The 13,803-nt window shown below is 40.5% G+C and overlaps 1 protein-coding gene across 1 annotated transcript in view; it reads right to left on the bottom strand.

The window, feature by feature from the left end:
* Positions 1 to 13,803, bottom strand: part of COL24A1 (collagen type XXIV alpha 1 chain) — a 324,882-nt gene that overhangs the window by 151,852 nt on the left and 159,227 nt on the right. The window contains exon 25 of the mRNA XM_056123526.1: positions 4,517 to 4,561. Coding sequence (XP_055979501.1) covers positions 4,517 to 4,561 — 45 coding nt within the window. The remainder of the gene's footprint in view (positions 1 to 4,516; positions 4,562 to 13,803) is intronic.

Raw genomic sequence — 13,803 nt, 5'->3', positions numbered from 1 at the left:
TAAATCTTGCTACATTGATAAATTAAGGAGCAGATAATCAGTACAGTTACATTTTTGAAGACAAATCAATGTGATAAAATAATAACCAAATTACATAAATCTCTTCAAATAGGCACACATGAGGAGCTGGCTGGTGGAGTTGGGATTGGCGAACTCCCTGCATTTCCCTATCTTTCCTGGAGCCTGGCAGCCTTGCCCACGAACTGCCTCTGGTGCCATATAAGCTCATTAACAGCTATGATCCAGAGGCTCACAAATAAATCTTGGAAGAGAGTCACAAGCTGCAGAGATGCTTACAGCTCCAAAAATCATCTCCAATTTTAAAATTTAAAATTTTAGAATCTTTGGAGCACAGCTGCAAATTTTATACTTTACTCCACTGATGCAGCAAGAGTAGCACACCACATTAGATGGGGTTAAGGTAGAAGACAACCAACGTCAATCCAAAACTAAATAAACAAATATTAGCATACAAGGCTCAACATGTAACAACAGATTAGTAATCTCTTATACAAGGGCTTAATGGCTTTAGGATGAGATACAACAATCTTCACATATTTCCTCTAAGGAAACTTTTTTGGATCATTTTAAATGCATTACTCATCGCAAGCCATACAAAATAAATTACTTAGCACTGCTTTTGGGGCAGGCATCTGTGATGATAGGATAATTCAAAACAATGGAAGTGGGAAGGTATTATGATGGTGGGATTGGTGTGGAGCATTGGTTGTAATAAATTATTGTGAACAAATTTATAAAATAAAATAAAATTGGTGTAAAAAAAAGAAAAATAAATGTGGAACTGGAAGACAGTGTTCAGGACACATGCCTTTCACACCGCCAACCTGAGTTCAATGCATGGTACCGATATGGCCTCCAGCACCACCAGCAGTGATCCCTAAGCACAGAACCATGAGTAAGCCCTGGACATGGTTGGATGTGGCTCTCTCTATCCCCCAAAGCAAAAGCAACAACTAAAGGGCAGAAAAGTGGTCAAATGAAACTTACTGCAATCATATGACTTATTAAAAAAATCCAAATTTTATATTGGATTTCCAAATTTTATATTGTTATTAAAATTTATATTTAATAACAGAGCAGAAATTTTTCCTCAGAATGACTGCTGATCATTCTCCAAAGACACACTAGTTTCCTGCCATAGTATAAAGCCTGTATGACTTTGAAAATTGTCAACAATAAAGAAAACATAATAAAAAACTCATGGAGGCTAGAGTTATTGCCTATAAAATATTTAATCTATTTCTGCTTTTCCAACTCTAGAAATACATAATAAAACTAGAGAGTAGAGAAAAAAAGGAGCCAAATTGGCAAGTTAGAACCAGGAAAATTAAAATTCTTAGAAAAGAGTCAGATTCCTAGAATTGGAATTATCCTTAAAAATCACATATACAAAATTCCTAATCCTTTCAGAATATTCCTGATAAATCATAACCAGTTTAGTTACCAAAATCGTTACTTTTTGGTAGCCTGTGTCTAAAATTTTACCTAAATCTGTCCACTTCTCTTATCTTTACTGCTATCACTCTGGTCCAAATCTTCTCATTTAGATGTGGGCAAAGCCTCTTTTACATGTGCGCCTGATAACCATGTTACAACTTTCCAATCAACAACAATCAGAGTGATATTAAATATATTAATCAAGTCCATTGACAGAATGCTAAAGAGATAGTCAAAATGAAAGTAATAACTATGGTTTTGAATGACTTGGCCACTAATTCCTTCATGTCACTTTATTTTGTTTTCCCCTGGCTCACCAAGGGCCTTCTAAGCTCTTTGTCAGTCCCTCAAAATAACTATACAAAATGAATACCTGAAGTCATAAAAGGGCTGTACTGTCATGAGCATTAATTGCCCTAATGACTATGAAAACTCGATTTCAACTAAATGGGAAACAAAATAAAAATAAACAGAACCATGTTAATCTTGAATGACATTATACAGTGAAAAGAGGCAATATGCTGAATAGGAATAGGTATTTGAACATCATGTTCCTAGCAAAAGGCTAAGGTCCATACATGTGAAGAACTAATATACTCAACAATAAACCACTCTCTCTTCCACACAAAGGGCAGAAGAAGTGAACAGATCCTTCTCCAAAGATAGAAAGATGGTAACAAGCATATGAAACAATGACCAATTTCATTTATTAGGACACAGAAACAGAATTAGCACACAATCCACAATACCCCTCCTTAAGTGTTTCTTTGTGGACTATAAATATTCCAATTTGAAAATATATAAGTAACATGTTTGAGTTCATACCAGCATTATTCACTGCAGCCAAGAAAATAAAAGTATCTAATACTGACGGGCTAATGACTGTATCAAGAAATGAATATTGAATATTACCTTTTCAATTAAATATTACCTTTTTACATAAAAAAATAAAGTCATGTCTTTTGCACTAACACAGACAGAAATTGAGTTGATTATGCTAAGTTAAACATGTCAGAAAGTGAAAGACAATTACCAGGCAGTTTCTCTCAGATGTATAATATAAATATCTAGAGCAAAATAATAAAACACAATAAAATACCTTTGAGAAGTACAGTCTTTACAGAAGGGATGGGGGTATAGAGGTGAGAGCAGAGAGTCACTGTCACTGTCACTGTCCTCCCATTGTTCATCGATTTACTCGAGCGGGCCAGTAACGTCTCCATTGGAGACTTTGGAGACCATGTTTGGCATGTCGAATACATCACGGGTAGCTTGCCAGGCTCTGCCGTGCGGGCGAGATACTCTCAGTAGCTTCCTGAGCTCTCTGAGTAGGAAATTTTTTAAAAATTTATTTATTTATTTATTTATTTTTTAATAGTGAGGCACCATGAGGTACAGTTGTAGACTTACACATTTTTGTGCTTGGGTTTCGATTATACAATGATCAAACACCCATCCCTCCACCAGTGCGCATTTCCCACCACCTCGGATCCCAGCATCCCCTCCCCCCCCCAGTCCCTATCCCACCCTGCCTCTGTGGCAGGGCATTTCCCTCTCTCTCCTTTTGAGTGCCATGGTCAGCAAAAGAGGCATTGAGTGGCAATCATGCTTGGTCGACAGTCTACCCTCAGCATGCTCTCCCATCATGAGTAGGAAATTTTAACTTGATAAATGACAGTAGAATTTTGGTGGTGTCTGTGTTGAGGTATGCACATATCAAGGTATGAAGCTACACTCCCACACATATAAAGTATTTTAAACCAATGGGAAATCAACATGATTTTATTTTAAAATTTTACCATTCTTGTCATAATTTCTTAAACTTTCCTTAAAAAAACATCAGTTTACAATTACATATTTCTTTATGTGATTATGTAATCCTGCTAAACCTTCAATATACTGTTGTATGGTATAAGTCATGTTAATAAATGTGCCTGAATATAAATATATAGTGAATAAATGATAGAAGAAAGATCATCAAAATCTTTTTTATGAACAAAATAGTATCAAAATAGTCTTCTTCCACACTGTGTGTAAATTTTTGCCACTCCTTCAAATCTAAAAAAAAAATTTAAACTCATAAAATAGCATATGGTTTGGTAACTTGCATTTTTCTTTTCTTTTTGAGTCACACCCCACGGTGCACAGGGGTTACTCTTGGCTCTTCACTCAGGAGTTACTCCTGGCTGTGCTCAGGGGACCATATGGGATGCTGGGAATTGAATCCGGGTCAGCCACGTGCAAGGCAAATGTCCTACCCGCTGTGCTATCGCTCCAGGGCCTAACTTGTAGTTTTTAACACGAAAAATGCTAAGGTCAAATTTAGATTGATATAATCAGGATTTAAACTGAAGTCTAAAATTAGAAATTAGAGTGTTTCTCAAATTTAGATAAAATTTATTCTGGATGGAAATATAGATCATATTTTTACCTCTTTTTTTCTCTGTACTACCAGCTCTGGGCTGGAGTGATAGCACAGCAGGTAGGGCATTTGCCTTGCATGTGGCTGACCTAGATTCGATTCCTCCATCCCTCTTGGAGAGCCCGGAAAGCTACCTAGAGTATCCTGCCCACACGGCAGAGCCTGGCAAGCTCCCCCTGGCATCTTCGATATGCCAAAAACAGTAACATGTCTCACAGTGCAGACGTTAGTGGTACCCGCTTGAGCAAATCGATGACCAAAGGGATGACAGTGCTACTACAAGCTCTATTTGTCACATTACTTGCTTTTAAGCTTGTTCTGCAGGGCCAGGAGATGAGAATGCATGTGTTGCATGTCCAAGGCCCTAAGCTTGATCCCTGGTACTGCACTGCAGTCCTGGCCCTCCCACGTTTCCTCAAACATATCTGGGTAACTCTGTGTGACCCCCAGTATTACAGGTTCAAGCACTGAGCTAGGAGCCCACAAAACTGAACCAACTGCAGCTGGGTGCAGCTCCCAAGGCCTGTGAGCAGTGCTCAGGAGTTCAGTGACAAATATATGCACAGATAATTGCTAATCTGATTCCTAAAAATATTTTGATGGTTGAAACCATGAAAGAACACATAAAAAGCTTACTGTTTCACCAGTCTTTCCGATGTTTCCTTGATCACCCACTTCTCCCTGTAAATAAAGAATACATAACTGGTTATTCTCCAAACAAAATCAGTCCTAACAAAGCTTTGACTTTTACTTTCAAGTAATCATCTTCTTTTATTATGCAAAAAAGACAGAGAAATCTGTCATTTAAACAAACCTCTGTTATGGTATTACTAATGAATGTGGCCATTCCCACAGTAATTCTCATTGTAATATCCTATTTTCATAAATAATATTCTTTCATTTATAACTTTCAATTGTTTTTAAAACATTTCAGTTAAAGGGGATCAACTGTATGGTGAAGGATAGAGTAGGACTTTCAGTGAGGAATTGAATATAGTTTATACAGATTTTAAGGTTCAATGATGCAACCTGAAACTTACATATTATATTGCAATGTTATTTTATCAATAATATTTCATAAGTAAAGCTACAAAATGAAGTATTTAATAAGTCTTCTGCCCCCGCGCCTGGGTGTTCCTTCCCGGGGCCCCTTGGAGGGGAGCGGGTTGAGCTTTCCTCCCCGCCCTGACCAGGGCTCTGGCAGCCGAAGACCTCCAGGACCAGCCACCACCATGCTGAGACCACTCTCCGCACACATGAAGGTACTGGCAGAGGGACAAAGCCACGCGAGTTCTGGGGCCGAGACCTCCAAGCCTACTCGGATTGGAGTCGAGCATCTTCCACCCAGGTCCTCCAAATTCCAGTAGGCGGGGGTCACACCCACCACCTGGCCCCCTGGCGCCGTGTAATCCCATCAGCGGCCAAGACTCAGAGACTATAAAATCCAGATCCCGGACGAGAACAGTGTAGTCTTAATAAGATGTACTTTATAAAAGAAATCTGTAGGCATTATGAAAAATATTTGGTGTAAAAGTAGATCCCTTGTGTAAGAAATACTTGTGATGGGTAAATTATAAGGGAGTTCACAGAAGCAGAATCCTATGGTAAGGAGAAGCTATAGTTGGATTTACTGGAGAAGCAATGTGCATTTAGAACCTCATTCACAATTCTGTACTCTAAAGCTCTGAGAAAAAACAAACTGTCTCAACAATTGACTTGGTGGAAAGCTTAACCTAACCTGAATGAATTTAGCAGCAATACTTTATTTATATGATATGGATGAGCTATTTCTGGTAGTAGTTCTGGTGGGGAGCAGATGCCTTGTAAGCCACTACCTAAGTGCTTGAAGGACCATGCGGTGCTAGGAATTGAATCCAGCACTCCCACATAAGTACAAAGCAAGAACTCTAGTTCTGGGAGCCATATCCCCAGCCCCTGTTCGAGACCATTTATTGTCTTGGATTATTTTTATATTATGAGCATCTTTAAATTTCCTGGTTAAAATATCTGAATTCTTTTGTGTGTGGTGGGCTGGCCTCTGTCTGCTGGCAGAGTAAATGCAATGCAGCATTTATACTACATTATCATTCAAAAATCCAAACATCAATGATTTAAAATAAAGAATCATGAAACTATATTTGAGTGGGAACTCTAAAGAATATATGACAATTATACTTGCAAATACAATGAAAAGTAAGAGATTAAAGGCTAGGGCACCACACATATTTCATGTGACACATCCATCCACCTTTTTCTTTACAAAAATGAAATAGAGAAATTAGCATCAGTTACTAAGCTTTGATAATTATATTATGCTGTAAGGTTATAAAATGTTACCTCATAAATTAATGTTACATTAATGTTATCTATTGAAATAAAAATTCACTTCATATCATAAACGAAGTAAAGTATATTACTAAAATTAGTTTCAATGCGTTTTGCTTTCACACCAAGGCTCATATCTGTGGTTCATATTATATACCAAATACTGCTGGTTTCATTTTATCATTTTTAAAAGTAAATATACCTTATTTTTAATTTTTCTTTTGTTTTTGGACCACACCCAGAAATGCCTAGGGGTTATTCTGGGTTCTGTGCTCAGGCATTACTCTTTATTTTATATTAATTTATTTTTATAAAGTTGTTGACAATATTTGATTATATTTAGTATTCAAACACCAATCCCACCACCATTATGCTTTCCCCCAACCATATTTCTATCTTGAACCCAAAACCCCGTCACCCAAGTAGAACCAAAATAATTTATTTTGTATTGCTTGTTATGAATAATCTGCTAAAAATGAGACTAAAGGGGGTGCCGCCTGGTGGTGCCAGCAGCTCTGTACCTGTGAGGTGAGTGCATCAGCAAGCTGATGGCAATGTCAGACTTTCAGATACCCCAAAATTGCTGCTGTGCCTTTGGCCAGACCCAAAAACCTTGGGGAAAGTTTACCAAAAAAGTAAACGGCCAAAAGTTAGGTATGTGGGAGACACACCCACAAACCACCTCCGGCTCAGCAATATAATTGGAGGCATGGCCTCTCTGGTTCCTGATCAAACTGCTTAACGGCCATGATCCCAGAGACTCAGAAACGAATCTCAGAACCCAAAGGCTTTTGGCAGAAATGCATCCTATTTCTGCAGTAGGTTACTAGGGCTGGGCCACTCCAGGTGGGAATAGGTTTCGTGCTTTGGCCTGTTACCCCTGGTGGCCTGGTGACCACCATCCTTCAGAGGCCACTGGACAGTCAGGTTTGGGCCTGCAGTGACGAGACACGTGGGGGCTCACCACATGGGGATGGAGCAGACTCTTTCTCCCCAGCCCAACGAGACCCCGAGTCACCACCTACAAACGGCCTCTCTGGCTCCTGATCAAGCTGATTAATAGCCATGATACCAGAGACTCAGAAACAAATCTTGAAACCCAGTGGCTTTTGGCTGAAATGCATCTGGACTGCATACAAGGTGGCCGCCAGCTCAGAGTGTATTGGAAAGCCAGGTATGAGCCGGCGGTGATGGGGCAACTGCAATCTCATGGGAAGGGGGGTGGTACCGGCTCATCCTTCACGCCCAGTGAGGTCATGAGTTGCCCCCCACGAGTGGTTTTCTGTTATGGCCATGGCTCCAGAGGCAAAAGGACTTAATCCAGAGCCCGGAAGCTTGTGGCAGAAAAGTGAATGGACCATGCGTTAAACAACAGCACCATGCCTCCCCGGGAGGGGAAGAGTGTTGTTCCCTTCAGCCTTTTCTCCCCTGGCAGCAAGGTGGCTGCCACCTCATAGCTTATTGGAAAGCCAGGTATGAACCGGCGGTGATGGGGCAACTGCAGTATCATGGGAAGGGGGGCAGTACCGGCACGTCCTTCACGTCCTACTGAGGTCACAAGTCAACCCCCACAAGCAGCTCTCCGGCACGGCCATAACACCAGGCACACAGAAACCAATCTCATAATTATCTGGCTCTTTGCAGAAATCCAAAATCATGGCCTCATGACATTATATGATTCTCATAACCAGCTATAGAAAACAAAATATTTCACAATGCCTTTTCATCAATTCTGATTTTTTTGGGGGAAATTCTAAACAATAATGGTGCATCTTTTATTGAAATAATAATTGTAATCAATGTGGAGAAGAGTTAAGTAGAAATCATCTGCCTCACAGGCATTGGGAAGGGTGGGAGGGGGGTATATTGGGGTTCTTGGTGGTGAAAAATGAGTACTGGTGAAGGGAAAGGTGTTTGATCATTGTATGATTGAGACTTAAACCTCAAAGCTTAGTAACTTTTCCCACAGTGATTCAATAAATAAATATAAAAAGAAAAAAATGAGACTAAAAAGGTTTCTTAGAGGAAAGTGTGTGAAGATTGTTGAATTTCCACTTAGGAGTCATTAAGGCCTTCTACAAGAGATTGGTAACATGTTGTTAAAGGTTGATCCTTGTGTGTGTATATATATATAAATATATATGTGTGTATAGGTTGGAGTGATATATATATATATATATATATATATATATATATATATATATGTTGGAATGATAGCACAGAGGGTAGGGCATTTGCCTTGCATGCAGCCAAAATGGGTTTGATTCGTCCTCTCAGATAGCCGAGCAAGCTACTGATAGTATCTTGCTTGCACTGAAAAGCCTGGTAAGCTCCCCGTGATGTATTCGATATGCCAAAAACAGTAACAAGTCTCAAAATTTGTTGTGAGACGTTACTGGTGCCTGCTCAAGCAAATTGATGAACAACGGGAGGACAGTGCTACAGCGCTCTCTCTCTCTATATATACACACATATATATACATATATAGCACAGCGGTAGGGCGTTTGCCTTGCACGCAGCCAACATGGCCGACCCGAGTTCGATTCCTCTGCCCCTCTCGGAGAGCCCGCCGAGCTACCGAGAGTATCTTGCCCACACAGCAGAGCCTGGCAAGCTACCTGTGATGTATTCGATATGCCAAACATAGTAACAACAAAGTCTCCAATGGAGACATTACTGGGCCCGCTCGAGCAAATCGATGAACAACGGGAGGACAGTGACAGTGACAGTGACAGTGCTAGTGCTATATATATATCTGTATAAATATATTTCCCCCTAAGATTTGTTGTCTTATACTTTAAATCCTTTCAAGTGTGGTGTGCTACTTTTGGTATATTGGTGGTGTCAAGTATGAGATATCCAAGAATAGATTCCCTCATGGGTGAGGCTCAGCCTGAGCATGAGCGTGATGGCAGTTGAGTACTGGAGGTGTTTGGCTGCTGGGCTGGCTCCCTTGGAGCAGAGAGGGGTGTCACGCGGCCCTCTCCAGGTTGCCCTGAATAAAACAGGTGGCTGTATGGCTATGGTGTCACATTCTGTGCTCTATTCTACGAGATTTATGTTGAGTCTCTGGATTATGGCCACTAATGAGATTATATGGTAGCAGTGGCAGCTTGTGAGGGTGACTGCCAAGCTACCAAAAACAGTGGGAGATGGGGAAAGGTCACCCATTCCCGGTTCCACTGAGCCTGTAGTTTTCAGTCACAAGCCTCACATCACTTGATCACTTGACATTCTGTTACCCATTGATTTGCTCTAGCGGGCACCAGTAATATCTCCATCTGTCCCTGTCACAAGCTAGGGTATAATAGCATTTTCATCATGTTTTCATAGGGCCCAGGTCTCTGAGGCATATGTTAATGCAGAAAGAACAGTGGAATCGAAGAGATGTGCCCAGAGCTGGAGGTTCTTTGTCCTCTTAGCTATTTCTTCAACGCTCTTGAATGTGTTCCAAGCTGCTCTCTTCCTCCTGCGCAACTCAGGTAGGTGTCAGGTCATTTGTCATGTTGACATCTCGACCTAGATACACATAACTGTTTGTATTCGGAGATGTTCGTTCCGTTGAGAGTGAATGGAACATCAGGAACGAGACCGATTCTATTAAACATTGTCTTTGTGAGATTTAGCTGTAGTCTGACATTTCTGCACTCACAGTCAAAGTCGGCCAGCATTTGTGCTGCTTGGCTGATGTTTGGTGTTATTAGAACGATGTCATCAGTGAAGCAAAGGTGGTGTAGTTGCCAACTGTCTATCTTCACTCCCATTCTTTCCCATTCCAGTCATCGCATGGGTGGCATGTGAGGGTGGCACTGAAGAGTTTCGGTGAAATGGTATCACCCTGCTGAAACCCTCTCTTGATGTCAATGATCACCTCCCTATAGAATGGTGAGATCCTGGTAGTGAATCTGCAATACAGCTCAAGGAGGATCCTGATGTTGTGTTTGAACACCCTGTTTGACTAGGGCTTCGATGACCACTCAGTCTCAACAGAATCAAAGGCCTTCTTTAACTCAATGAACATTAGACAGAGTCGCATCTTGAACTCCCAAAAAACCTCAATGAGCTTGGTTATCATGTGGATATGGTCGATTGTGTTAAATCCTTTTCAGAACACGGCTTGCTCGCATGGTTGTCCTTCATCTAGTGTTCTGCCTATCCTATTCAGGATGACTCGAGTGAACAGCTTGTAGACGACAGACAACAGCCAGATAGGGCGATAGTTGCCAATATTGTGGACATCTCCCTTCTTGTACAGTAGTACAGTCCTGCTGGTTTTCCACTGGGATGGAACCTTGCATTTAGACAGGTAGTGTGTGAAGAGCCGAGCCAGCCTATTGATGAGTACTGATGGCAGATTCTTCAGGTGTTCGGGTCTGACCTTGTCTGGGCCAGATGCTGTTTGCTTCATTACCGAGGAAATGACATTTCAGATTTCAGAAGGGAGAACACTGGGAATGACATATCCATCCTGTGGAATTTGGTATGTGGGAAGGTGGACATGTCTATCGAAAAGATCTCAGTAGAAGTCATGGATAATCTTCTCCATTGCCCTTTTGGAAGATGTGATAGATCCATAGGGATGTCGGAGGGCAGTCATCTTAGTCTTTAGTTGGCAAAGGACAGGCAGGTGTTGCGAATGCTTTTCCCAGCTTCTGCCACATCATCTGCCAGCACTGCTGCTCTTCTCTCTTTGAGGTCTTCCTTTATTGCTATTCTGCACTGCTTTGTGAGCTCGGACATTTGCTTGCGGTTGCCTGAGGTTTGTGTCTGCCCCACATATTAGATATTATTCTTTTCAGGGTTCAAAGGACCATATTGAATGTCAAAGACTGAACCCAGGTCATTATGTGCAAGGCAAGGTCGTACCTGCGGTACTAACTCTCCAGCCTAAAGTGAATACATTTTATTTTTTTATTATTTTTCTTTTAAAACGTACTGACCTGATGTTAGTTTAAACAACTACATGTGTTTTAGACTTATAAATTCATGCATCTTCAAACTAGTTGTTACTACATCACATTCACCACTGAAATGTCAACATCATTTGTCCCACTATATTTCCTGCCTCTCCACTTGTCTTCATCCTCCCTCTTCTTCTCTAGTTACCTCATGTCTGAGATCTGAGTCCACAAGACTGCTTTCTTCTAGTTTTGTTTGGATAGTGATTATTTTAAATACTGAAATAGAATGACTATTAATAGGCACAATGTGAAAAAAACTTTCAAAGATTAGGAGTATTCTTTTCAATTATCATGCATTTAGATAAATAGTCTGTCACTGTCACTGTCCTCCCATTGTTCATTGATTTGCTCAAGCGGGCCCAGTAACATCTCCATCATGAGACTTGAGATAAATAGTAAGGAATAAAATATGATAAAATGCTATAATAAAAATCTTGTTCTTATTTGAAAACTTAAGTTTACTATATGGTTTAGTATATTAGCCAGGCTATGGAAACAAACTCCATGACCTCTACTACCCAGGCACCACCTTGCTCTAGACTGCTTTCCACATGCTCGGGTCAAGCCTCATACATGAGTGGACATACCATAAGACACTCCCTACCCATTTTCCATAATTACCACACCATATTTGATGGGGTTCAGACAGTAGGCAACAAATCATAGAGGGAAATAAATATATTATATATGCCTCTCAGAGAGCCCGGCAATCTACCAAGAATATTCGGCCCACACAGCAGGACCTGGGAAGCTCCCCGTGGCATATTCAATATGCCAAAAACTAACAATACGGGTTTCATTCCCTTGACCCTGAAAGATCCTCTAATCATTGCGAAATAAGAGTAAGGAGAGGCTTCTAAAATCTCAAGGCTGGGAGGCTGGATCAACAGCACAGCGGGTAGGGCATTTGCCTTGCACACAGCTGACCTGGGTTTGATTCTCAGCATCCTATATGGTTCCCTGAGCACCGTGAGAGGCAATTTCTAAGCACAAAGCCAGGAGTAACCCCTGTGCATCACTGGGTGTGACCCAAAAAGCAAAAAATAAAAAAAATTAAAAAAATCTCAAGGCTGGGGCGAATGGAGACATTACTGGCACCCGCTCAGGTCAATCGATGAATAACAGGATAACAGTGATAGAGTGACACAGTGATGGAAATAAACAAAATGTTGAATGAGGGATGAATGTATAGAGAAATTTTAGTTTATACACAAAATGTTGTACCATATAGCTCTAAGGAAAGATGAACTCTTGCAGTTTGCTGTGACATGGTTGGAACTGCAGGGTATTATGTTACACAAAATGATGCAGAAGTAGCCAATATAACATGTTATCATTCAAGTGTTATAGATAGAACAAGAAAACTACTGTATCAAACAAGGACAAACCTTAACCCTGGATTAAAAATCTGGGATTACCAAGTGGAGGGGCTAAGGAAGAGGTCAATAAGAAGGAACAAAAGCAGTGGTGGAGGATCTCTGGCACTCTGGTGGTGATGAAAGTGCAGTGACTTTGTACAAATTAATACCATAAACATTAGCATGTTTATATTTTAGCATTAACATATTGTAACCGTGTTGCCTCAACTACAATAAGTATTTTAAAAAACACAGGGGTCTGAGAAAGTATGGGCTTGATGGCATTTGCCTTGCACATGGTTGATGCCCAATTAATCCCCAGTACCACATATGGGCTCCTAAGCACTGCCAGGAGTCACGCCTGAGCAGATAGCCAGAAGTAAGCTCTGAGCTCTACCAGATGTGGCCCAATGGTCCCTGCCCCGCCCAATTATTTATTTTTTTGTTCAAAAAAATGCTTAAATCCTCATTGCTTAATGAAAAGCTAGTTCATTACAAAGTTTAATAGAAAATATGTAGAATTATACTATACAAATTAATGATTTTCTTGTGTTCTCCTTATTCAGTGTCCCCACTCAAATTCTAATAATAGTTCTTTTTTATTACTACCCTTAGGGTAATCTCTCTCAATAGGTATGAATCAGAAGTTGCTTGTAGGTTAATTAGTACAATACTGCTTTAGTCTTTAGAGAGTCTGAAAATAAATGGTGAGTTGTCTTTGAGAGGAGAGCGAGAGCGAGAGAGAGAGAGAGAGAGAGAGAGAGAGAGAGAGAGAGAGAGAGAGAGAGAGAATAATTTTCCCTGGTAGGCAGAGGAAAAAAAGAGACTGCAGGGTTGGATGAATCTGAAATCTTTGATACCCTTATCGCTCATGGGCTTCCAAGAGAGCCTGATTATTCTGGGGGGTGTCAAGTTTTAGCAAATAGTTGATACACCAGGATAGAAATTTCAGAAACAAGCAGGAGGAGACTGAACATTCAAGACTGTTATTTTCTGGGTCAACAGAAGCCACCTCGATGTGGTTGTGCTCTTCAGGAGGAGCTAGGATATAAACAATAAAGGAGATCAGTTTCTTGCCAGTTGTAATAAATGGTAGGTCATACTTGGAATTCTTTTAGATTTACATGGCAATAAAAGGGATAAAGAACCTATAAAAGGGGATTAGACTTTTGTTTATAATTTATTGAACTTCTATTCATCTGCAGGGTTTTGAATGTAACCTACAAGTCAGGTAGCCATCTGTGTCCTCCAGGATAACTTCAGTCATAGCCTTAAATA

Source organism: Sorex fumeus, unplaced genomic scaffold (assembly GCF_029834395.1).
Source record: "Sorex fumeus unplaced genomic scaffold, SorFum_2.1 ptg000047l, whole genome shotgun sequence".
NCBI classification, from domain to species: Eukaryota; Metazoa; Chordata; class Mammalia; order Eulipotyphla; family Soricidae; genus Sorex; species Sorex fumeus.
The sequence above is the reverse complement of the archived record's forward strand: the minus strand, read 5'-3'. Positions and strand labels throughout refer to the sequence as shown.